We start from the raw sequence: 23,876 nt of genomic DNA, 5'->3' as shown, positions 1-23,876 counted from the left end.
AGTGTCCCAGTCACACACGCGTCACCTCCTCCCTGTCTCCCTCTCAGCATTTGGTTCCTCCTCCCTTCTTCCCTCCCTCCTCGATGGACCTAGTCTCCTGATATCCATCTGGATGAGCCAGCCAGAGGGACCGGCTGTGTCAGAGGCAAGCAAACAAGTATTAGGGTGCCAGACTGTGGGCGGGGAGAGTACTCCTGAGCTACCAGTGAAGCTCCGGTGAGAAAGAGAGAGAGAGAGAGAGCGCGAGCCCAGGAACATCTCAGAGCTGGGCCCTTCTCCAGGCTCACCCTCCCCCAACCCCAGGAGACGACCCTGCTCTGCCTGTATTGTAGCTCACCTTCTCTGGGCCAGCTACTGTTTTCGGGTTATCGGGTCCCAGCATGGCAGTTTACCGCCTGTGCGTAACCACTGGTTCCTACCTGAAGGCTGGCACACTGGACAACATCTATGCTACTTTGGTGGGCACCTGTGGTGAGAGCCCCAAGCAGAGGCTGGATCGTGTGGGCAGGGACTTTGCCTCTGGATCGGTGAGTACACAGGAGAGACTGGGGACCTCTAAGGAACAGACCTCACTCACGGGGAACCTGACAGGGCTAAGGATTACTCTGGTTGGATTCCTCAAGTCTTGCTGAACACGGGATGATGACCATAACTTTATCACCATTTCGTTTGTGGTTCCTGCCTTTTGAATGATGAGACAGGACTGTGGAGATTTATCACCATTTCGTTTGTGGTTCCTGCCTTTTGAATGATGAGACAGGACTGTGGAGAGGAGCACTTACAAGCGGCTCTGAGAACTTTCCCTGGCTTCCTGACACCTCCTCCAATTTATTGTTGTTGTTGTTGTTAGTGGTTTTTCCAGACAGGATTTCTCTGCACAACCTAGGCTGTCCTGACGCTCACTCTGTAGACCAACCAGGCTGGCCTCGAACTCAGAGAACTGCCTGGTTCTGCCTCTTCAGCGCTGGGCTTAAAGGCGTGCATCACCACTGCTTGGCCCGGCTCCTCCCATTAGTGACCCTAGAATTTTGCCAAATAGCTTCCTCACTTTGACCATGGATTTCCTGTTCTCTGGAAGGGGTCTGCTTCCCCCTTTTCAGCCGCTAGGAGAGTTTGCCCTACATAAAAGTGCCCTATTGGACAAGGAGGCTAGGAATGCTAGCAAAACGCCGCACAGGCACTGTGTGGTGCCTTTTTCTATATGAAGACAGGCTTTTTCTCATTCACGCAAAGGAGCCGCATGGATCAACAAGTGCTCAGGCTTATCTGCCAGAATAAGTGGAGGTTCTAATGCACCTTTCCTAGTGCAAAGATGCCGCGGCAGTCCCTCCTCTCACTGTCTTGCTTGCGCCTCCATCACTCCAGGTTCAGAAGTACAAGGTGCGCTGCGCAGAACTGGGTGAGATCCTGCTGCTGCGCTTACACAAGGAGCGCTTTGCTTTCTTCCGCAAGGACCCCTGGTACTGCAGTCACATCAGCGTCACTGCCCCAGATGGCACAGTGACTCACTTTCCCAGCTATCAGTGGATTGAGGGCTACTGCACTGTGGAGCTGCGGCCAGGAACAGGTGGGCCAGGGCCAGGGACTGCACAGTACTGCAGTAGCTTCTTTTGGGATTAGGAATCGAGTCTCTCAGAACTCAGGGTGTAGGGAATAGGACTGGGGTTAGGAATGCTGGGATCTAAAAGTAAATAACTTTTGATAAAGAGCATTGTTAAGCCCTGACATACACGGGCTTTCTGAGTAGTGTTTCTTCCTCTGGAGGCACACACAGGTGAGCACACACAGGCGGGCACACACAGACAGGCACACACAGACAGGCACACATAGGCAGGCAAACACACACAGGCACACACAGACAGGCACACATAGGCAGCCACACACAGACAGGCACACATAGGCAGGCACACACAGACAGGCACACATAGGCAGGCACACACAGACAGGCACACACAGACAGGCACACATAGGCAGCCACACACAGACAGGCACACATAGGCAGGCACACACAGACAGGCACACATAGACAGGCACACACAGACAGGTACACACAGACAGGAACACACAGGCAGATACACAAAAACAGGCACACACAGACAGGCACACATAGACAGGCACACACAGGCAGGCACACACAGACAGGCACACACAGACAGGCACACACAGACAGGCGCACACATAGGCAGGCACACACAGACAGGCACACATAGGCACACACAGACAGGCACACAGACAGGTACAGACAGGCACACACATAGACAGGCACACACAGGTGGGCACACACAGATAGGTACTCAGGCAGATACACACAGGCAGGCACACACAGGCAGGCACACACAAGCAGGCCCACACAGATAGGCACTTATAGACAGATACACCAGATACAGACAGATACTCTCACACCAGGCAGCTGAAAACCCATGGCATCCCGCTGCATTTCTCTAGAATATGTTTCTCCAGAGCTCAGAAAGTAATTAACTCACAAGCTACATTTCAACAGGTAGAAAAGCCATGGGTATTTAGAGAACTTAGCTGCAAAGACCCTGTGCCCTACTTCCTTCTAGCTTTTCTGGTGGGGATGAAGTGTCTGGGAAGTGAGCTAGGCTCTCTTGTTGAATTTTGGATTTCAAGAATACTAGTGTAAACTCTTTCTGCTTCCAGAACTATCTGTTCCACAGAGGCAACACAAGGGTTGCCCTGTGTGTGTGTGTGTGTGTGTGTGTGTGTGTGTGGTGATATGTCTCAGAGGTGAGAGATTGGTACTCTGTGTAAAGTGAGGCAAGCGCACACTATCCACAGCCGACAAAGCACTTTTCATGACTTTACTATCAATCCCCACTCGCCATCAGAGAGCATGGTGGCTTTATTAAAATGTATTCATTCACAGTTATCAAGTGTGTGCTATGAACACGATGCCAGGCACCAAGTCAGACCCTGGGAGGACATACAATGAGTGGGACATGACGGTTGTCCTCGAGGAGACAGACATGAGCAGTTAGGAATATGGCAATGGTGGATGGACAAAGAGCGTGTGGACGTTCCCCAAGTATGCACATGGAGATAGCATGGATCAGGACTTAGAGAGTTCAGACACATTGTCAGTAGGAAGCAGTTTGAAAAGACATTGATATGAAGACTGGTTTTCATTCCCTACAGCAAGAACCATCTGTCAAGATTCCCTTCCCCTCCTTCTGGATCACAGGAAACGGGAACTCCAGGCCCGCCAAGAATGCTATCGGTGAGGACAGCCTACTTTGACTTTTAGCCACCATCTTTATTCAGCCTTACTCAGATTGTTCCTAACTCTGACTTCAGTTAAAACCGTGGGATCTCAATTCTGATCTGCATCGTCTCTCAAACTTAATTCCACTCTAACACTGATCTTGAGTCTGGACCCAGACTACCAATACCAACAGTCACCTTGGACTGGGAACACAGCTGTGTCTCAGGAGTTGAGAGCTTGCCTACCATTCTCTAGGTCTCAAGTTTGATCCCTCACACACTCACATAAACCCCAAATCTGCCGGGCCATGGTGGCACACGCCTTTAATCCCAGCACTAGGGAGGCTGCAAGTTCAAGTCCAGCCTGGTCTACAGAGAAAGTTCCACAATAAGCAAGGCACAGAGAGACCCTGTCTTGAAAAAAACAAAACCCAAATTCAAAACCCCCCCAAAAAACCAAAAAAGCCTCCTGCTAACAACAACAAGAAAACAACCCCCAAATCCAACACTTATCCAAGACCATCAAATTGCCAGTCTCATCCTCTGAGTGGCCCTGATGGAACCCAGGTCCCCATATTGGAAACAGTACTACACTTACCAGTCTTAGTGCCCCCTCAAACTCACCAGGTAGCCCAGGCTGGCCTATCTCAACCTTCTGATTGTCGGGATTCCAGGTGTGTGCCATCACACTCGATTTATCTTAATAATAACAGAAGCCCATCTCTGGGGCTTAGGGATGTGGTTCAGCCATACAGCCTGTGCTTAGCACGCACAAGATCCCGAGTGTCGCCTCCCTATCTGAGGTTCAGTGCCTTCGCAGAGAAAATCCAATTCTTCGTCACATAGCCAGAAAGCTGCAGTGGTCACCTGAAGTCATACTTTTAGAAGCTAAGGATTCTGTTCATCCCAAGATGACCCTACCTCTTCTGCCTCCTCCCCTGGGCAGTTGGAAGATCTATGCCCCCGGGTTCCCTCGCATGCTGGATGTCAGCAGCTTTGAGGAGATCGAGTCAGATCAGAAATTTGCCTTGACCAAGACAGTGCTTTGTGCGGACCAAGATGACAAGTGAGAACCAAGGCTTGGAAAGTGGGTGGAGGGGCGGGATGCAGATGGTTGTTGAAATGGGGCCTGGCGGCATGGAAAGGGGTATCAGAGCCCCTAAGGAGGACAGTTTATTCACCTCTCAGGAGCGCGCCGGGGGGAGGGGGCAGTGATGGTCCTGAAGTGTTTGTGGAGACGAAAGCCCTTCCTTCTGACTGGGAGCAGAAAGGGCGGGTTGAGGCGATGAGTGGAGAACTAGAACATCCCGGGACTTGAGGGGGATAGGCTCCAGGCCCACCGACTGGTTTCTGTCCTCTCTACCTGCCTCTCCTCAGCCCTGGGAACCGGTACCTGCCTGGCTTTCCCATGAAAGTTGACATCCCGTCCCTGCTGCACATGGAGCCCAATATCCGCTACTCAGCCACCAAGACGGCCTCACTGATCTTCAATGCCATCCCTGCGTGAGCGTGTTGCCTCTCCTGCCCTTCTGCCCACTGTTCCTTCTTTTCTACTCCTGCCATGGGCCCTCACAGGACAGGCCCCAGCTCTTCTCTCTGCTCCCATTTCCCCTCCCACAGATCTTCACAGTCCTTTTTCCTTCCTCCCAGGCTCCCTTAGCCTTGTCCTTCGGTCCCTATGTCTGTTCTTCAGGGCACTTGTCCTGGGCAAAGCATGGGTCTCAAGGGCCATAGGAAGTAGGATAGAGAGGCTCTGTTCTTAGTCTTGAGGAGGTGAAGCCAGACCATGTCAGGTTCAACTCTAAAGCCCATATTTTCTGGATGTTTAACTATAATTTTTTTTTGCTTTTGTTTTGTTTTGTTTTTTTGAGACAGGGTCTCTCTACATAGCCTGACTGTCCTGGAACTCACTGTGTAGACTGTACCACCATGTCCTGCCTAACGTAACTTTAATTTTTACAAAGTCTCTGGACAATTGTCTGAAGGGTAAAATGACCCACTTACTAGGACATCATAAGTCTAAAATTTATGATTTTTTAAAAATTTGTGTGTGTGTCTATGTGAGTTCTTGACATAAGTGTGCAGGTGCCCACAGAGGCCAGAAAATGGCATCAGATCAGTTTACAGGTGGTTGCCAGCTACTCAGTGTGTGTACTGGCTCTTGAACCCAGGCTCTTTGAGAGAAGCTAGCACTCATAATCACTGAGCCATCGTAAGTTTTAAGGAAAGGCAAGTGAGATAATGCCAAGCACAAAATCCCTCGATAGAGGGTCCCTTCAAGGAGATACCTTTTGATAGAGGGAATCCAAGGGACCACTCAGGAGGCATGCATGTGGTTAATGAGCTGTTGGGCATTCATGATCAGTTTAAGTTGATGGCTAGGATGTTCAGTGTGTAGGACCAGAGGGAGGAGTCCCGTAGCCCTGGGTACAAGAAGAAGACAGAGGCTAGCTGGGTTTAGGGTGTGGCTCTTAGTTAGAAGGGCTGGATTGAAACAAGCCTGGCAGGGAAGAGGTGAGAGGACAGCAAGTGATGGCTGAGTCCAGGGTGGGGACAATGAGCCAAGGGTTCTGGGAGAAAACTCATCTGGAGTTGCATGTGGAGGCTCAAAGGAGGACAAGACAAGAACCGGGTCTTCTCTTCTGGTGCAAGTGTGTCTAGAATGTTCCTGCACATGTGTGTCTAGAATGATTCTTTCAAAAGAGGACAAGTGGAAGAGGGTGGAGGCAAGCAGGAAAGATTGTCTGGGATGGACGTCTTTTCCAGCAGCCACAGGGAGCTCAGACTCCAGGACCAGGATGCACTACCAAACTCAGTCAGGACAATGGGGCATCAGGGGATGTAGAGATGAGAAGGTTGTGAAGGTCTAAACAGGAATGGGGTCACCAGCTGGGGGCTCTGAGCAAGGTCAGAGGGAAGAGGGTCTGTTCTCAGGCAGCCTTGCAGGAGTTTTGGGGGGGTGTCAAATGAAGGGCAAGATCAAGGTACGTCGTTGTGAAGGGCATTTGTGGCAGGCCCTTGAGAGAGAAAGTGTCTTTTTGCTTATTTGCCTCCTCAGCCTCCGCCTTCATGACTGAGGGCTTCCAGATTTTCTCTGTAGCTCAGGGAAGCCTTGAGAGTGTGATCTTCCCACCTTAGCCAGATGAGTAGCCGGGACTATATATAGGTTTGTGAGTAGCCGGGACTATATATCGGTTTGTGCCTCTAGGCTCAACTCTGCCTTGTTCATTTGGTTGTGCCTGAAAAGCACTCAGCAAATGTTTGTGCAGTGAGTGTGCCAGCATTTAAAGTGAGCGTAGATGACCTTGACCTTGGGTCTGTAAGGTCATGAATCCGCTCCCACCCTCTGCCTTCCTCAGCTGTCCACACTCTTGCACAGCTGTCTTAGCGACCACTTGCTACAGACCTTCCCATTCCCTTTCCCTTAGTTCAGCTCATTTGGTGGGTGCCCATGAGGAGATGGGCATGGCAGGGTGTACAGAGCCGAGTCCTTTTCCTAAGGAACTCACAGTCGGATGATGGGAAGTAACAGATGCACAGGGAGCTGTGAGGTTTCATGGCATGTGGGGCTTTATCTTATAGGCAGAAAGGAATTATGGAAGATCTAAGAGATCTTAGAAGTTTGAAGAAAGCCGGTGGGTCTGTCCACAAACGCCCTCCTTCCTCTTAGGGATGGCTGGGTTTGAAGCAGGAACCTGCCGTCTGCAGGGTTTCACTTGAGTGCTAGACTTTTCTCCCATGTGGGTTGTTAGGCACTTAAAATTGGGAAATGGCCCTATTGTCTCTCTCCAGGCTGGGCACAGTAACTCCTACTGCCCCCACCCCCTGCCAGTTCAGCTCTCACCTTCTTCTGTCCCTCAGATCCCTGGGCATGAAGATTCGCGGTCTGTTGGACCGGAAGGGCTCCTGGAAGAAGCTGGATGACATCCGGAACATCTTCTGGTGCCACAAGACCTTCACTTCAGGTGTGCAGGACCAGGCAGGGGGTGCCAGTCTTTTACTGTATGCCATGCTCATGCCAGCTGCTGGATTCCAACGGGCTGGGATCCTGGCTTCATCACTGGCATCCTTCAGATTTTCCTCAGGAGCCCAGGAACCTGCTTAGGCAAGGATAGGAGAGAGGATATAGAGAAACTCTACTCAGCCAGAGGAGACTCATGGTCATTTAAGATGTCCTGATTTTGATCAGAGCCACATGACTCCCTTCCCTACGCCTACTGCCAGCTGTTCTGGAATTTGGGGTCAGAGAGAGAGAATTCGGTTCTCATGCCGGTACTGCCACTCGAGTGGGCTAGCCACGCTGCCATACGGGCCCTCAGGGTCCAGTATTCAACTGAAAATGTAGATCTGTGCACCTCGTACTGTTCCTGGGGGGAGAACTGAAGCCATAATGAGGAGCGAAGGGCGGGGCAGGACCGGAGTTTGGGAAGTAGTTTCCAGACCTACTGGTTCCCTCTCTTGCCACCCCCCAGAGTACGTCACAGAGCACTGGTGTGAGGACAGCTTCTTTGGGTACCAATACCTGAACGGTGTCAATCCTGTCATGCTCCATTGCCTCTCCAGCTTGCCCAGCAAGCTGCCTGTCACCAATGACATGGTGGCACCCTTGCTGGGACCAGGCACCTGCCTACAAACAGAGCTAGAGGTGGGTGAGGGCCTTGGCAGGGGACCTAACAGGAGGGAGTAAGGTGGGTTGCCATTGGGGACTAGGGCTGTATGTGGAGGGTAGAGGTGGAATAGTCCCCGTCTGTGGGCCCCATCCACCGGGCAGGCCTGTCTACTTTTCAAGAACAGATATGGAGGAGGGCCCAGGTGGGATTTGGGATGGTTTGAGACCTTTTTTAGGGTCTCAGAGATCACAAGTGTTGAAGCCAAAGATAGCTGCTTTAGGACAGGCCAGCCACGAGACTGGCAGGTGTAGCAGGAACAATGACAAAGAACGAGGAACTCTGAGGACCGGAGCAGATGACAGCCTAGTCTCTGTGACAGCCAAGCCCTCAGACATTCTCCGATGCTGGGGCTATGGTTGGTAAACTCATTGAGTATTGCCTTTCCTGTTGTTGGATACACTGAGGTCAGGTCTCAAGAGGGGATTCCTTCCGAGCTGAGAGAGTAGGATGGACAAGGTATTGGGGGAGGAGCAGAGGAAGTGGGCTTGTTCAAGCCCAGAGGCCGGATGAGGGATTCCACAATGACAGACTCGTCTAGACCTCATTCCGGGCATTCTGGGAAGGGTGCGGTACTGAGCGTTGGCCTTTAGTGCAGGTAGCAAGAATTGTTGAATCTCACGCTGAGGAGCTCAGCTCCTCTCTGCACAGAGCAGAGAGGGAAGAGAGACACGCGGCGGGCGGGGGGGGGGGGGTGGTGGTGTGGGCGGAGGGCTTGTTAAGTCTATGTGTGCCTTCTGTAGAGGGGGCATATTTTCCTAGCGGACTACTGGATCTTGGCGGAGGCCCCTGTCCATTGCCTAAACGGTCGCCAACAGTACGTAGCAGCTCCACTCTGCCTGTTGTGGCTCAACCCACAGGGGGTTCTGCTGCCGTTGGCCATCCAGGTAAGCCTGGGGGGCGAGGCTTTGGGGGGTGGAGCCTCAGGCTAATAGGTTTGAGCCACACCTCTTATTCCTCTCGCCCGCAGCTCAGTCAGACACCAGGACCGGAGAGCCCCATCTTTCTACCCACTGACTGCGAGTTGGACTGGCTGCTGGCCAAGACGTGGGTGCGCAACTCTGAGTTCTTGGTGCACGAGAACAACACGCACTTTTTGTGCACGCATTTGCTATGCGAGGCCTTCTCCATGGCCACACTGCGTCAACTGCCACTCTGTCACCCAATCTACAAGGTCCGCGGGACGCAGGGTCCGTACTAAAGGGGGCGGGGCATCCAGGCCTACCCTGACCTTCGGTTCACGTGACCTCGTTCTTTTCGCAGCTCCTGCTTCCCCACACTCGCTACACGCTGCAGGTGAACACCATCGCGAGGGCCACGCTGCTCAACCCAGAAGGCCTCGTGGACAAGGTGCAGTCTCCCCGCCACGACCATAAGGCCCCGCCCCTAAGCGTGCCTTGCCCCGCCCACAAGTTTTGCTCCCGCTTGCAAGACCCCTTGTGTAATCCTCTCCTGCCTCTTCCCATAAGCTACGCCTCTTTGCAAATCTTCTGTTTGCTCCTCCCCTAAGCCTTGACCCAGCTGGCCACTCCCAGCCGTGGGTTTCACACCCTCAAAAGTAGGTTCAATGGGCTAGTCGACCTTAGCTCAGCCCTGCTCCCCGCTTATCCTGAGATCTCACCTCTCCTGCGTTGTCACTCTTGTAGTTATCAGTACCTCAAGGTCCCCTCCCACGCACCCCGTAGGTCCTCAGTCCGAGAAGCCTACATTAAGCAGGCCCGTATGTGTATTTGATCTGTGGTCCTTGACTGCACGATAAATCACACATGCCCGTCCCTGAGCTGAGCCATTAGTCCAGCAGATCTCCGGGCACTGTGGGTGGGGTGTGAGCCAATTTAGGAAGTCCAGCTGTGTGCTGTGTCCCCAGGTCACTTCCATCGGCAGGCGCGGCCTCATCTACCTCATGAGCACAGGGCTGGCCCACTTCACCTACACGGATTTTTGCCTTCCGGATAGCCTACGGGCTCGCGGGGTCCTGAACATCCCCAACTACCACTACCGGGACGATGGCCTGAAGATCTGGGCGGCTATTGAGAGGTGTGGGGACCCTCAGGTCCTTCCAGCCACCAAGGTCTCGGGACCCAGGGGGCAGTGTGGACTCCTGCGTTCATGTCAGTTGGCGCTCTTGAGGCCTGAGTCTCTAGGTGTTCTCAGACTCCACTCAGCATAAGAAATTCTCAAGAGTAGGAACTGGCAGACAGGTCCCCTGTGCCATAGCAGGTGACTGTGAGCCGCGATGGAGGAAGGGAAGGGGCACCTTGTTCAGAGGGATAAGAGGGTCAGAGCTTGTGGAGGCAGGCAGGGCTTCTTCTCCAGAGTGGTGAACAGGGAGGGAACAGAATGATGTTCCCCTTCATTGCCATCCAGGGAGGAGACCCAAAACCTTCTTGATTTTGGGGGCGGGAGACTTACCGGGAGTCTAGACAGTGGTTCCTGCTGGATCTGGGGGTCAACTGAACTCACTTCTCTTTGGGGACTCCTAATAGTGAACTCTGGTCACTGCTTCTGCCCTCCCTGAATGTCAGTGGGCCTCACCAGCTGGCCTCTGTCCAGGCTGCCGCTCACTCCAGAGGCACCAGCAGTTCTGTCTTGCAGGTTTGTCTCCGAGATCGTGAGCTACTATTATCCCGACGATGCGTCGGTGCAGCAGGACTCTGAGCTGCAGGCCTGGGTGGGTGAGATTTTTGCTCAGGCGTTCCTCGGCCGGGAGAATTCAGGTACCCCTCTTTGTCTTCATCCATACCACTCACAAGCTCTTGCTGGTCCAGTTCTCATCCTCACCTACCTCTTCTGCATCAATCAGTTCTTATTACTGAAATCCACACTAATAAATTGCATTTAATGTGGTACTGGGGATTGAACCCAGGGCATCTCTCATGCTAAGTGAGGCACTTCCCTATCTTCTGACATGGCTCCTTTCAACTTCTGTTCCCTTTTTTTTCAGTTCTTTTTCTATTTTTCTTTTATTGAAAATATTTTAAAAATTATTTTGTTTAATTGATTCTTTGTGGATATGATGTCATGCATTCTGATCCCACATATCTCCCTGTCCCCTTGCATCCTCCCTCTGCCCAAGCAACCTCCCCCGAAAACATCAACTTCTGTTCCTTAAATGCAGTGCCAAGCCTTCCTTAGTATTCTCTCAGTCTCAGGGAAGATGAGACCCCTTGCTCCTCGTGGACCTAACTCTTGGCTAGCCTGGCTCTGAGACTCCTGTCTGGGCATCTCTAATGGCAGGAACCTTTCTTCTGTTACTCCTCCATGGTGGATTTCCGGGTTCAAAAACCAACACCGCCTTTTCCAAAGAATGCTCTCTCCTGTTGTTTTGAGACAGGGTCTCACTATATAGTCCTTACTGCCTGGAACCAGGCTGGCCTTAAACTCACAGAGATCCGCCTGCCTCTACCTCCTGAGTGCTGGGATTAAAGGCGTGTACCATCATGGCCAGCTGTTTTTATTTTTTAATCCTTTTTTATTTATATGTTTGTTTGTGTGATAGGTGCACAACAGCGCATGTGTAGGTAACTTAGCTCCTCCTCCTACTGCATGGATCCCAGGGACGGCATTCAGGGATCAGTCCCTGATGACCCTGACCCGCTGAGCCTTCGGTCTGTGTTGTGTTAAAGTGGCTCAAATGCCCATCTGCCAATTTCCTTTACCTTGGCCCAAGTCTTCTGAGTAGGGACGTGGTTTTTAGATGACTGATTGTTTCAGAGGCTAGTTTCGAGTCACCCTCAAATAGACAGCTGTTGCAGTCCTATCCAGAAGGGACTTTGTACTTTTTTCATCTTTTTAGACAAAGTTTTTCAAACATATAGGACAGCAGAGTACGTCTTAGTGACCCTTGACCTGCCTATGGGATCCTACAATATTTTGCCACATTTGGTTAATCTGTTGCTCTGACTTCTGGAGTTTTCTTTTAGGCAGCATCTTACTATGTAGCCCTAACCAGCCTGGAACTCTGCATGTAGATCAGGGTAGCCCAGGCTTACGATGTACAGAGCTCTGCCTGCCTCTGCGCCCTATGGAGCACTGGAGTTAAAGGCATGTGCCGCCACACTTAGTCCACGGTCCCATTCTGATAGGTTTTTTGTAGTTCTGGGGCTCAAACCCAGATTCCTACATGGTAGACAAGTGTTCCACTGAGCTATGCACACTTAGCCCTACACTTAACAGAAGTGGCAGCGTTCACCAGTGTCACCCTCACAGTTAGTCCACATTCCCCCACGTTGCCCTGTTTTCCTCCACTGATCCAGTTGGGAGAGGGGCCAACAAGTACCACATTTTACTTTTACTTACAGCAGCAGCTTTTGGAGTCCTTTTGTTATTTATTTGCTTTGATTTTTTTTCCCACAAGGTCTCACTGTTGTTCTTACTGGCCTGAAGCTCTGAAGGCAGATCAGGCTGGCCTCAGACACTCAGAGGCCACCCTCATGCCAGTGCACCCCTGGCACCCTGCTATTTGTTCCACAACATGGAGCTATGGAAAACCCCAGGCTCGTGCTGGGCAGGGTGTCACCTTTGAACGTATCTAATTTCTCTCTCCTGTGTGACCCATCTTGTTCCTGTCTTGTGTGGTTTTTGTAAACGGGAAGGAATGTATAAAGGTTGCACATTTTTGGCAAGAATATTTCCCAGGCGATCCTGTCCTGGCGCTTTGCATCACACTGCGAAGCAGCTGATGTCAGCTTGTCTCGACAGTAACAAGACCAGGAGTGATTTCTAGGTTAAGGTGACGACACTCGGATTTCTCTCGGGTATTTTAAAGGGTGACCTTTCCCTGTGTTTTGCAAACTTTACTGTTAATCAGGATCCTGGCTGCTTCATTGCCCTGGCACATTTGTTTCCTATAAAACTCAAACTGAGATTTAATTACTTTTGGGTCAGCCCCCTCTGTATTAAACTTGTTTATGAGTCTATACACTACAGCGCTTTTCAGAGTGGCGACAGCTCTTCCAGTACAAACTTGCCCTGGATTTTTTTTTTTTTTCTGAGACAGGCTTTCTCTGCATAGCCCTGGCTTTCCTGGAACTAGAACTTGTTCTATAGATGAGGCTGGCCTTGAATTCAGAGAGATCCCCCTGCCTCTGCCTCCAGAGTGCTGGGATTAAAGGCGTGCGCCACCACTGCTCAGTTTACTCTAGTTAGGTTTTTTTTTTTTGTTTGTTTTTGTTTTTCGAGACAAGGTTTCTCTGTAGTTTTGGAGCCTGTCCTGGAACTAGCTCTGTAGACTAGGCCTCTGTTTCATGAGTTCTGAGATTAAAGGTGTGCTCCCCCTGCCACTCGGCAAAACTTCTGCTCTTAATGGGGCATTGGAGGGAGATAGAGATGGCCAACAAACATGTTAGAAGACCATGAGTGTTAGGGAGGAAGCCAGAATCTCACTAGGGAGAATATTTCATACAGAGAACCAAAGAATGACTGAGTGCGGAGCTAGAGCTTGGGGAGATCTCAAGGGGTCGAGGATATTAATTGAGATGAGAATACTCAGGCAGTGGTACAGTAAGTGTCAGGCCCTGGGGTCTGGCTGTACCAGTGTGTTTGAGGAATATCACAAAGGCTAGGTAGCCAGAGTAGAGTAAGTAAAGGGAAGAAAGAAGGAGCAGAGAAAGTGAGCAACAGAGGGACTCTTTAGAAGGTTCTAGTGAAAGGTGACATCATGTGACTTATGATGTGTGTGCGTGCACACATGTGCGCCTGTGGTAGGGGTCGAATTCAGGGCCTTGATATGCTCTACACCCCTCCAACTCCTGATTTAGCCCCACAAAGGAAAAAGGTGGAAGTGACAGGAGAGATGGTGGCTGGAAAGCGTGGTGGTCAGGGAAGATGGGCTTCTGGAAGTCTTTGCTGATGTGTGAGGTAGGAGGAGGTGTGAGAACCAGCTGGATAAAGAATATGGCTGTCTTGCCAGACATGGTGGTACATGTCTTTAAACCCAGCACTCAGGAGGCGGAGGCAGCTGGATCTCCTCCGTGAGTTTGAGGCCAGTCTGGTCTACAGAGTGAGTTCCAGGACTTCTAGAGCTACGTAGAGACCTTGTTTTCAAACAAACAAACAAACAAACAAGCAAACAAACAAACTGGGTGGTGGTAGCTTAGACCTTTAATCCCAGCATTTAGTAGGCAGAGGCAGGAGGATCTCTAATTTGAGGCCAGCCTAATGTACAAATCAAGTTTCAGGACAGCCTGGGCTGTTACATAAAAACAACCCTGTCTTGAAAAACAAAACAAACAAAAAAGTACAGTTGTCCCTTGGCATCTGAGAGGTATCAGTTACACACACACACACACACACACACACACACACACACTCACACTCACATACACACACACACACTAGTACCAAAATCCATGCTCTTCTCTCCGGGATGGTTACTTTCTCCTTAAGACCCACATTGGTGTTTAGCTAGTACTGGTTCAACTCTCCTATCTTGCTTTATTAAACTTGACTGTGATTGCACTCATCAGAGCAAGTGAGTAAAGACATGGACTTGGATGAGGTTTGTGTGGTGCAAAGATGGAGGACTGAGCTCAGCCTGACAATGTTCCCCTCTGCTGCTCACTTATTTACTGATCTATTTATTTTGAGATGTGGTCTCATATATCTCAGATTGACCTTAAGCTCAGTAAGTAGCCAAGGATAGCCTTGAAATGGTCTTCCTGCTTCCACTCTGGAATGCTGGGATTACAGTCATATGCTACCAATACTGGGTTTGTGCCGTGCTGGGATCAAACATTAAGAATGAAAGAAAAGGCCAGGCGGTGGTGGCGCACGCCTTTAATCCCAGCACTCGGGAGGCAGAGGCAGGCGGATCTCTGTGAGTTAGCCTGGTCTACAAGAGCTAGTTCCAGGACAGGCTCCAAAACCACAGAGAAACCCTGTCTCAAAAAACCAAAAAAAAAAAGAATGAAAGAAAAAAAGAAAGAAAGAAAAGAAAGAAAGAAAGGAAGGAAGGAAGGAAGGAAGAAGAAAAAAAGCATTCTACCATGGAAGCCATGCCCCAACTCTTCTGTGTTATCTTTTTAAATGATGTTTTAATTGTTCTATTTATTTTTGATGTTCATTACATTTATTCATTTTGTACGTGCATGTGTATGATGCACATGTGTGAGTAAAGGCGTGTGCACCATGGCACATATGTGAGGTCAGAGGCCAGCTTGCCGAGCTGGTTCTTCCCTTTCACCGTGTGCCCCTTGTGGTCAAACTCAGGTGCTCAGGCTTGGTCAGCTAGGCCCTTCACCCATTTTGCTGGCCCTTTTTGTTTTTTGCTTGTTTGCTTTTTCCTGAGATGAGATTTCACTGCAGTGCTCAATCAGCCTTGAACCCCAAGGTTCAAGCAGTCCTGCCTCAACTTCCCAAAAATCTGGGACTAAACTGGGCAGTGGTGGCGCACACCTTTAATCCCAGCACTCGGCAGGCAGAGGCAGGTGGATCTCTGTGAGCTCGATACCAGCCTGGGCTACCAGAGCTAGTACCAGGACAGGCTCCAAAGCTACAGAGAAACCCTATCTCAAAAAACAAATAAACAAAAACTAAAATAAAAGTCTGGGAATGTAGATGCAGCCTCTACACTCGGCCTCTGTCAATTTTCTGTACTTAAGTCTCACCTGTGCTTCAGCTGGGGCGGAGACAGGGACTCCTTCTCTTCCCCAGACAATGTGGCTTCAGCTCCAATTTCTGTCCTTCTAGCTCCCCTAGGTTCCAAACTGTTCCTTTACTCTTCCTTTCTGCTCTCCTCACAGTGCACTTTTCAGTAACATCATCTGTGGCAATCTCTTCTGCTAAGTCAGGCAGAGGATGCTCAGCTGGTGGTGTCCAGCACGGATATTGGTCTCATGAGTGGAATTAAATCATAAACTGCTAGTGGCCTAGAGATGGAAGTGCCTTCCGGGTCAGAGAGAGGCAGCTTGATGCTGGCTCTGTCCAGAGCCTTTTGTGGTGGCCATCCCAGTGCTAATCTTAGTCCTAGGATAGTTGTAGCCTATGTCTAGTCCCTTAATCTTTCACTCTTCCCTAGTGGTCAGCCCCTGCCCCGAGAAACCCCCAGGAATCCAGCACCTCCCATCCACATCCACACCCTCTTCCTTTCCTCTCCACACCCAGGCTTCCCAAGCCGGCTGTGCACTCCAGGAGAGCTCGGGAAGTACCTCACTGCAATCATCTTTAACTGCTCCGCCCAGCACGCTGCAGTCAATAGTGGGCAGGTAAGGCTTGGGAGAGCAGGCCTAGGGGCATTGGGCCACCCAAGGTGTTAGGTTCCAAAGGTGGATTAGACTTGGCCATGGACTTGAGGTCAGAGTTCTGGTTGAGCGAATGGGTGGGTCAGGGTTGGGGTGGGATTACGATTGCCACTGAGGTGGGAGCAGTGACTGGGTGGGGTGAAGGGCTAGTGCCGAGTGATGGCTGGGTGGAGCTGCTTCCAGAGGTACAGTGGTGACTCTGGGAAGCTTCTATTGGGAACAGAACTGACCTTGGCAAGAACTGGCTATGTAGAGCATCAAGTTGCTTCAAGACACGCCAGCCCAAGGCCTTTGTCTAGGATTGCCTCCTCTCTGGGTTCCTCCCTTCAGGGTGACTCACTCTACCCCATCTTGGAACACTGGGTGGAGGATGACAAGGGGTGAGCTGGGCTTGTGGGACTTCTGGGACTTCTCAACTTTGAGATCTGGGATGGCTGAGGTGGGATCAGGAATGAGAGGAACTTATGCTCATCCAGCTGGGGTGTCGGGGATCTCTCCATAGCATGACTTTGGCGCCTGGATGCCCAATGCCCCGTCGTCTATGAGGCAGCCCCCACCTCAGGCCAAGGGGAACACAACAATGAAGACTTACCTAGACACTCTCCCGGAAGTGAACATCACCTGCAGCAACCTTCTCCTCTTCTGGTTGGTCAGCCAGGAGCCCAAGGACCAGGTGTGTGCATGGAGGAGTGGGGCAGAGGTTGGGCGCTGCAGAGACTAGGCAGCGAAGCGCTCTGGAGGAGGAGGGTTGTAAGCCATTTATGTCTGCTGCTCAGATGCCTGGAGAGTCTTTTCGTCTACACAGGAAATGATACTTGATCTCCAAGGACACACATAGAAGCAAATGCCACTTTAGTGGCTGGGTTCTGACTTCTATGTAATTTACAAGTCATCATCCATCCATCCATCCATCCATCCACCTATCCATCCATCCACCCACCTAACCATCCATCCACCCATCCATCCACCCACCCATCCACCCATCCACCCAACCATCCATCCACCTATCCATCCATCCACCTAACCATCCACCCATCCACCCATCCATCCATCCACCCACCCATCCATCCACCCACCCACTCACTCACCCACCCACTCACTCATCCATCCGTCCACCCATCCATCCATCCACCCACCCATCCATCCATCCACCCATCCACCCAACCATCCATCCACCTATCCATCCATCCACCTAACCATCCATCCACCCATCCATCTACCCATCCATTCATCTATCTATCTATCTATCTATCTATCTATCTATCTATCTATCTATCTATCTATCTATCCATCCACCTAACCATCCATCCATCCACCCATCCATCTACCCATCCATCCATCCATCCATCCACCCATCTATCTATCTATCCATCCATCCATCCACCCATCCATCTATCCATCCACCCACCCACCTAACCATCCATCCACCCACCCATCCATCCATCCACCCACCCATCCATCCATCCATCCATCCACCTATCCATCCACCCACCCACCTAACCATCCATCCACCCACCTAACCATCCATCCACCCACCCATCCATCCATCCACCCATCCATCCTGCCATCTATCTAATCACACATTTATCCACCAACCACTCATTAATTCACCTAAGCATTAAATATGGGGCTCCTCCTACATATCAGCATAGTGCTTGATACTAGGTATATGAAGTTGAATGTGACCCCACCCCACCCTCTTGATGCCTTCATGTGACATACAGGTGAATGAAGAGGAACATCAGAGTGTTGTTGGAAGTTCTTATATATAACCCTCCATTAAAGATCACTTCCTGAGTACTCTTGGCATACAAGGCATTGGTGGGGAGCAATGCCTATTGTTATTCCCAAGGCAAAAATAGGGCCTTGGGAAACCTACATGGGAGAAGCCAAGAAAGCTTCATGGAATAGGTGACATACAAGCTGAAACCTGTGGGACAAGTAGGAGTTTGGCAGAGGAGGGGCAACGTTGGTTTCTAGGCAAAGGGAGGGACACCCAGGAGTGGAAGGGAGAGTCTAGGGTGTTCTTATGATCGCCGAGGTTCAGGGAAGTGACCTGGCAGGGCAGGGTGAAGAGTAAGGCAGGACTTTGCATAGTATTTGTTCAGAGGACAATGAGGCCACTCAAGGCTTTTAAGCTAGAAGTTACACGACTTAATTTGTTCCAGCAAGGGTGTTCCTGTGGCTGTCAGTGGCTGAGAGGGACAGGTTTGGAGAGAGGAGATGAGGCAGCTGAGGAGTTTAGGCTAAAGTGAACAGCGATTGAATCATCGGTTACCATCATGGCCATTCACACACTGCGTTGTTCTGTCATGCAACTCTGTCCCCGTGATCTTGCCTCCAAGTCAGGGTCACACGGCACCTCTGCACGCCCTTGTTTCTCATGGTTGGTTTGGTTTGGTTTGGTGCTAGAAACATGGCAGCTTTTTAAAAAATCTCTTTAACAACTTTTTCTTTCATTATATTTTTACTAAATAGTAAAATGTTTTGGTTTTATTTCTTGTTTCTCGGGACAGGGTTCCTCTGTGTAGCTTTGGAATCTGTTCTGGCATTCTCCCTGTAGACCAGTCTGGCCTCAAACTCACAGAGATCCACCTGCCTCTGCCTCCCGAGTGGGATTAAAGGTGAGCACCACCACCACCCAGCATTTTTTTTTTTTTGAGTCGTCCTGGCTGTCCTGGCACTCATTTTGTAGACCACGCTAGCCTTGAACTCACAAAGAGCCTTCTGCCTCTGCCTCCTCAGTGCTGGGATTGAAGGTGTGCACCACCATGCTGTACTTTTTAAAATACATTTTTAAAGTGTGTTTTATCTTAGTAATGTGTGTAAGGGTATAGATACATGCACACATGTGGGCAGGTGCCTACAGAATCCAGAAGAAGGTGCCAGGTCCTGTGGATGGGAGTAATCGGGCATTGTCAGCTACCAAACACCAGGTGGTGGGAACCAAACTCTGGTCCTTGGCAACAGCAGTCTCTGTGTAACAGCCCTAGCTGTCCTGGATCTAGCTCTTGTAGAGCTGGCTGGCCTCGAACTCACAGAGATCCACCAACCTCTGCCTCCGGAGTGCCTGGCTAGCAGTTTATAGTCTTAGCCACCAAACCCATTCTGTCTTTTTTTTTTTTTTTTAAAGCCGATAATAGGTGGTGGTGGCTCACGCCTTTACTCCCAGCACTCTGGAGGCAGAGGCAGGTGGATCTCTGTGAGTTCAAGGCCAGCTTGGTCTATAGAGCTAGTTGCTAGTTCCAGGACAGGCTTCAAAGCTTCAGAGAAACCCTGTTTTGAAAAACTGAAAAGAAAGGAAGAAAGAAAGAAAGAAAGAAAGAGCCAATAATAAATTGGGTGTGGTGGTCCATACCCATAATTCCAGAGGCTAAAGCAGGAAGATTGCTGCAAGCTTGAAGCCAGCCTGGGCTATCTAGTGACTTCCAGGCCAACCTTGAGCACAAGGCAGTCCCTGAGAAAAGACTAGTACTATAAAGACATGATAAACAATTGTTAACATTTTGGTTGCCAGCCTAGCTTCCATCAGCTGCACCCTCTCTCCAGCCCAAGACTTCTAATCAAGCCAAGAAAGGAAAGAACATAAATACACCCTGGGAATAGGAAGGGGAAACCATACAGAGAAAGTTTTAAAATTGCAAGATTATACTGCTTACAGTTTCATGAACACGAAACTGGAAACCTGGACGAAAGGAATGACTTTCTAAGAAAACATAACAGATTTTCAAAGACGTGCAAACCAGACGTAAGGGTAGGTGTGGTGTGCAGGCTGGTGATCCCAGAAGATTCACCTGCTGAAGTCTGGGGTCAAAGGCAGCCGAACTGCAACCACGTCCAGTTCCTTTGTCTTTCAAACTTCTGGAAGCCACAGGAAAAGGAGGAATCCTCCTCAGTCCTGGGAGTCTGCTTCTCCAGCTAGCAGAGGCCTTGACCTTAAGGGAGGTGGACCTGGGTCACACTCAACAGCTCCGTGATCTCTCTAATTTGGCCACACCAAGCCTCAATTTCCTTATCTCTAAAGTGGCCCGATAAAAGAAGCCGTCTTCAGGGTTGTGGTACGGTTGTGATGGCTCACATAAAATACTTAGATGTCAGCTGTAATTAAGAAAATGAAATTATAAACTCCTCTACTTAGCTCCAACAATCTTAAAAATGTATCAGCCAATAAAGGCAGAGCACTGTGGAGTAAACAGTAATACGTCGTGGCAAGGCCTAGTTTATTCTAAGGATGAAAGGTTGGTTCACCTTATGAAGTGTAGCGATATCGTTTGTTGCATCAATATCAAGGCATAGTGTATAATTAGCCCAACACAGGCAAAAAAGGCTTGATTACTGCAAACAGCCATTACTAATAAAAGTCTGTCTCAAATGAAGTACCCATGAAGCATATCTTTTTGTTTGATTGTTTTGTTTTTTGAGGCAAAGTTTCTCTGTGTAACAGTCCTGGCTGTCCTGGAACTTGCTTTTGTAGGCCAGGCTGTCCTCAGCTCACAGAGATCCACTTTCCTCTGCCTCCTGAGTGCTGGGATTAAAGTCGCATGCCACCACTGCCCGATGCTAAAAATTTATCTTAAAAACCAAAACAAAAACCCAACACTGTATTTATGATGAAAATAGATGTCTTTTTAAAATCAAGGACAAGAGCCGGGTGGTGGTGGTGCATGCCTTTAATCCCAGCCCTTGGGAGGCAGTGGCAGATGGATCTATACATTTGAAGCCAGTCTGGTTCAGACTGAGTTTCAGGACAGCCAGGGCTACATAGAGAAACCCTGTCTCGGTGGGAAAAGAAAAAGAAAAGAAAAATTAGGGACAAGAAAACAATGTCCACTATTATTTCCGCTGTTTAGCGGTAGTCTGAAGGCCTCCACCAACGCAGTCAAATGGAAACAAGACATGTTAAGGCATCAGTAGCCCTGGTGTTGCCTGAAGGTTAGGAAGCTGGACCCATGCCTTTGGACCTACGCTATGACGGTGATTGTGGAAGGACTGTCCTATCCAAGGACGATCACGTTGCTAAGTGTGGCAGTGTTGTGGTGATAGCGAGTCTATCTATGGCAAAGGTTTCATGATGTCAGATGACTGTAAAGACCTCAGAACCAGGAGGCTGGCTGGCCTCTGGGCTTGGATTTAGTAAACCTGTGTGGTGCCAGCTATACTCTTGGACCTGTTTTCTGGAACACATTTGTTAACTGCTGTTGAATGGTGAATATGACTGCGGCCTTCGAGTTTAAAGAGTGGATCAGGCAGCTGGGCGGGAGGCAGAGACAGGCGGATCTCTGTGAGTTCGAGGCCAGCCTGGTCTACAAGAGCTAGTTCTAGGACAGGCTCCAAAGCTACAGAGAAACCCAGTTTTAAAAAAAACAAAACAAACCAATGAAAACAAACAAACAAACAAAAACAAACAAAAAACCCTAGTGGATCAGGGGAGAAGGTGGAGGGGGCTGGACTTTTCTTCATTCTTCCTCTTTGAGATCCAGGAATGGATTTTCAAAATCAGAGTGCCATGGAGAGGGGTGCCAGCAGGGGGAGCACTCCAACTAGGTTGGCTAGGGCCCAAGTCGCGGTCTGCTCTGTACTTCGCAGGTTTCCGGGGCTAGTTGGGAGGGGTTCTTAGTCATTTTTCCACTGCTGTGACAAGGCAAGTTATACAAGAAAACAGTTAGCTGGGGGCTCATGGTTCCATGATCATCATGGCGATTGTCATGGCAGAGAGCATGGCAGCAGGCAGGCAGGGTGCTGGAGCAATAGCTGAGACTCAGTTTACATCCGATCTACAAGTTCAAGATGTTTTGGGTTTTGTTTGTTTTGTTTGTTTGAGACAGGGTCTCACTGTGTAGCTCTGGCTGTCCTGAAGTCACTATGTAGACTGGGTGGCTTCAAACTCACAGAGAGCTGTCTGCCTCTTGCCCTAGTGCTAGGATTAAAGGCATGTACCACCACAGTTGGCAATTTAAAGTGTTTTACAACCAGGAATGGTGTGGGCTTTTGAAACCTCAAAACCCACCCCGGTTGACACGCCTCCTCCACACCTCCAAATCCTTCCCAAACAGTTCCATCAAGTGGTGAGCAAACACTGATATATATGAGCCTATGGGAGACATCCTCATTCAAAATACCATAGGGGGCTGTTCTGAATCAGGCTGTAATGAAGGGATAGTGGGTTGGGCTTGTGATTTGAAGGGCTCGTGTTCTCCATGGTGGTAGCTGATTTGTGTCTCTAGACAACACCTGACTTTATCTGTTGACATGTGAACCTTCATTACTGTCTATCTTATCTTGAATATCTTCCTAACATCTCGACCTATTTTCTCCCAGAGGCCTCTGGGCACCTACCCAGATGAACACTTCACAGAGGAGGCCCCAAGGCAAAGCATTGCAGCCTTCCAGAACTGCTTGGCACAGATCTCAAAGGACATCAGGGAACGCAACAAGAGCCTGGCACTGCCTTATGCCTACTTGGACCCTCCTCTCATCGAGAACAGTGTCTCTATTTAAGCCCCACTTCACACCATCCCAGAAGAAAGGAAGCTCCAACTAAGGGGAAGGCCGACTTCCTAGGGCCTTCTAGGCCCTTCCATCCTCCTTATTCTCATCTCGAACCTGCTCCTCTGCCTATGGGATCAAGATGGCCCTAACGTTATATAAATGGGCCCTGAGCTGTGAGAGATCAGTACAGCAGTGTTCAGGGTCAAAGCCGCTGACGTAACTCAAATGCACAATATGCTCCTTGGAAAGGAGTTCTTTTCCTTGCTCTTATGTGGGAATCTTCCTTCCATACTGGGATGCCCAGCTTGAGTTTCTGAGCTCTGCTTCCACATCCCCCTCAAACTCAGTCTTTCACTTGGGGTAACTCTTTCCTTATCCCTTTCTCCCAAGCTCAGGACCACTAAATTCAGCTTCCTTCTCTGAAAGAGCCCTGAAACTGGAATGGAAGGGTGTGTGCCCGGTACTGCCACGGACTCCACTTTGCTCCTAGCACTTCTAAGGGGAAGGAAAGAGTCAGCCCTGTGCACTTGGATGTCTAGTTGAGTTTCTGAGAACAGGAGGTCTAGCCTGGCTGTATGTGTCGCTTTCTCCAGCTCTCCTCCTGCCCACTGGCACTCTGTTGTTTCCCTCCTTCTTTGAGCCCGGTGACTTCAATAAAAGCTGGCATATTCGGTTCCCATTTCCTCTGTTATGACGATGATGATGATGTATAGCGGCAGGGTGTAGAAGTGCTGGGGCAAAGAGCAAGAGCGAATCTGTGGGCCATATTTTCTGGAGACTCTCTTGGTTAGTTAGGCTATATTCATGCCTTTACCTCCTGGAGCGAGTCGTCAAGAAGGGAAGGAACAGCTGGCACAGGGGACTGAAAGGAAGGAAGTAAGCATTTTGCAAAGTCACAGAATCCAGGTTCTGGGTGTGGTACTATTTATTAGTGGGGTTACTGAAATCCAGTTCTGCTCCTGGAAAACTCATTCCTTGCCCTCTTGCACATGGGTGGAGTTACACGCAGAACTGTGGGCTGAGTTCCAGACAGAAGTGGCATTTTCCTCTCTGGAATTCACGGAGACAGTCCAACACTCACTGCTTCTGCATTTAGAGGCGACAGCATGCACCTGTATGTCTGAGGGACTCTAACAGAGGCTCTGATGCTTGAGTTGGCTGTCGGTGGAGCTGTTGAAATTTGTGGGACTGTTTGTTACTGTGGCATAATTTAGCCTTCCCTAACTGAACCGGATGAATCTGGACAGAATGGTTTTCT

The 23,876-nt window shown here is 49.9% G+C and overlaps 1 protein-coding gene across 2 annotated transcripts; it reads left to right on the top strand.

Moving 5' to 3' along the window:
• The first annotated feature begins 61 nt into the window (after positions 1-61).
• Positions 62-23,385, top strand: Aloxe3 (arachidonate lipoxygenase 3). Of its 2 annotated transcripts, XM_041665789.1 has the most exons (15): positions 62-527; positions 1,366-1,567; positions 3,157-3,238; positions 4,169-4,288; positions 4,600-4,725; positions 7,084-7,187; positions 7,695-7,867; positions 8,633-8,776; positions 8,860-9,063; positions 9,153-9,239; positions 9,757-9,926; positions 10,485-10,606; positions 15,993-16,093; positions 16,632-16,802; positions 22,448-23,385. In XM_041665789.1, the coding sequence occupies exons 1-15, from the start codon at positions 381-383 to the stop codon at positions 22,625-22,627; spliced, it is 2,133 nt and encodes a 710-aa protein (XP_041521723.1). In that variant the 5' UTR covers positions 62-380; the 3' UTR covers positions 22,628-23,385. The 2 variants fall into 2 exon arrangements, with proteins under 2 accessions (XP_041521723.1, XP_041521724.1); XM_041665790.1 differs by lacking the exons at positions 1,366-1,567; positions 3,157-3,238.
• Positions 23,386-23,876: the final 491 nt, after the last annotated feature.

Source organism: Microtus oregoni, unplaced genomic scaffold, assembly GCF_018167655.1.
Source record: "Microtus oregoni isolate MIOR12 unplaced genomic scaffold, Mior012 000015F_ref0000493, whole genome shotgun sequence".
NCBI classification, from domain to species: Eukaryota; Metazoa; Chordata; class Mammalia; order Rodentia; family Cricetidae; genus Microtus; species Microtus oregoni.
This window is presented reverse-complemented; position numbering and strand designations above follow the sequence as displayed.

Coding starts and splice junctions, on each gene's coding strand:
- Aloxe3 (XM_041665789.1), top strand. CDS start 381: ATGGCAGTTTACCGCCTGTGCGTAACCACTGGTTCCTACCTGAAGGCT. Junction 4,726..7,083: donor ATCTTCAATGCCATCCCTGC/GTGAGCGTGTTG, acceptor TCTGTCCCTCAG/ATCCCTGGGCATGAAGATTC. Junction 9,240..9,756: donor CAGAAGGCCTCGTGGACAAG/GTGCAGTCTCCC, acceptor CTGTGTCCCCAG/GTCACTTCCATCGGCAGGCG.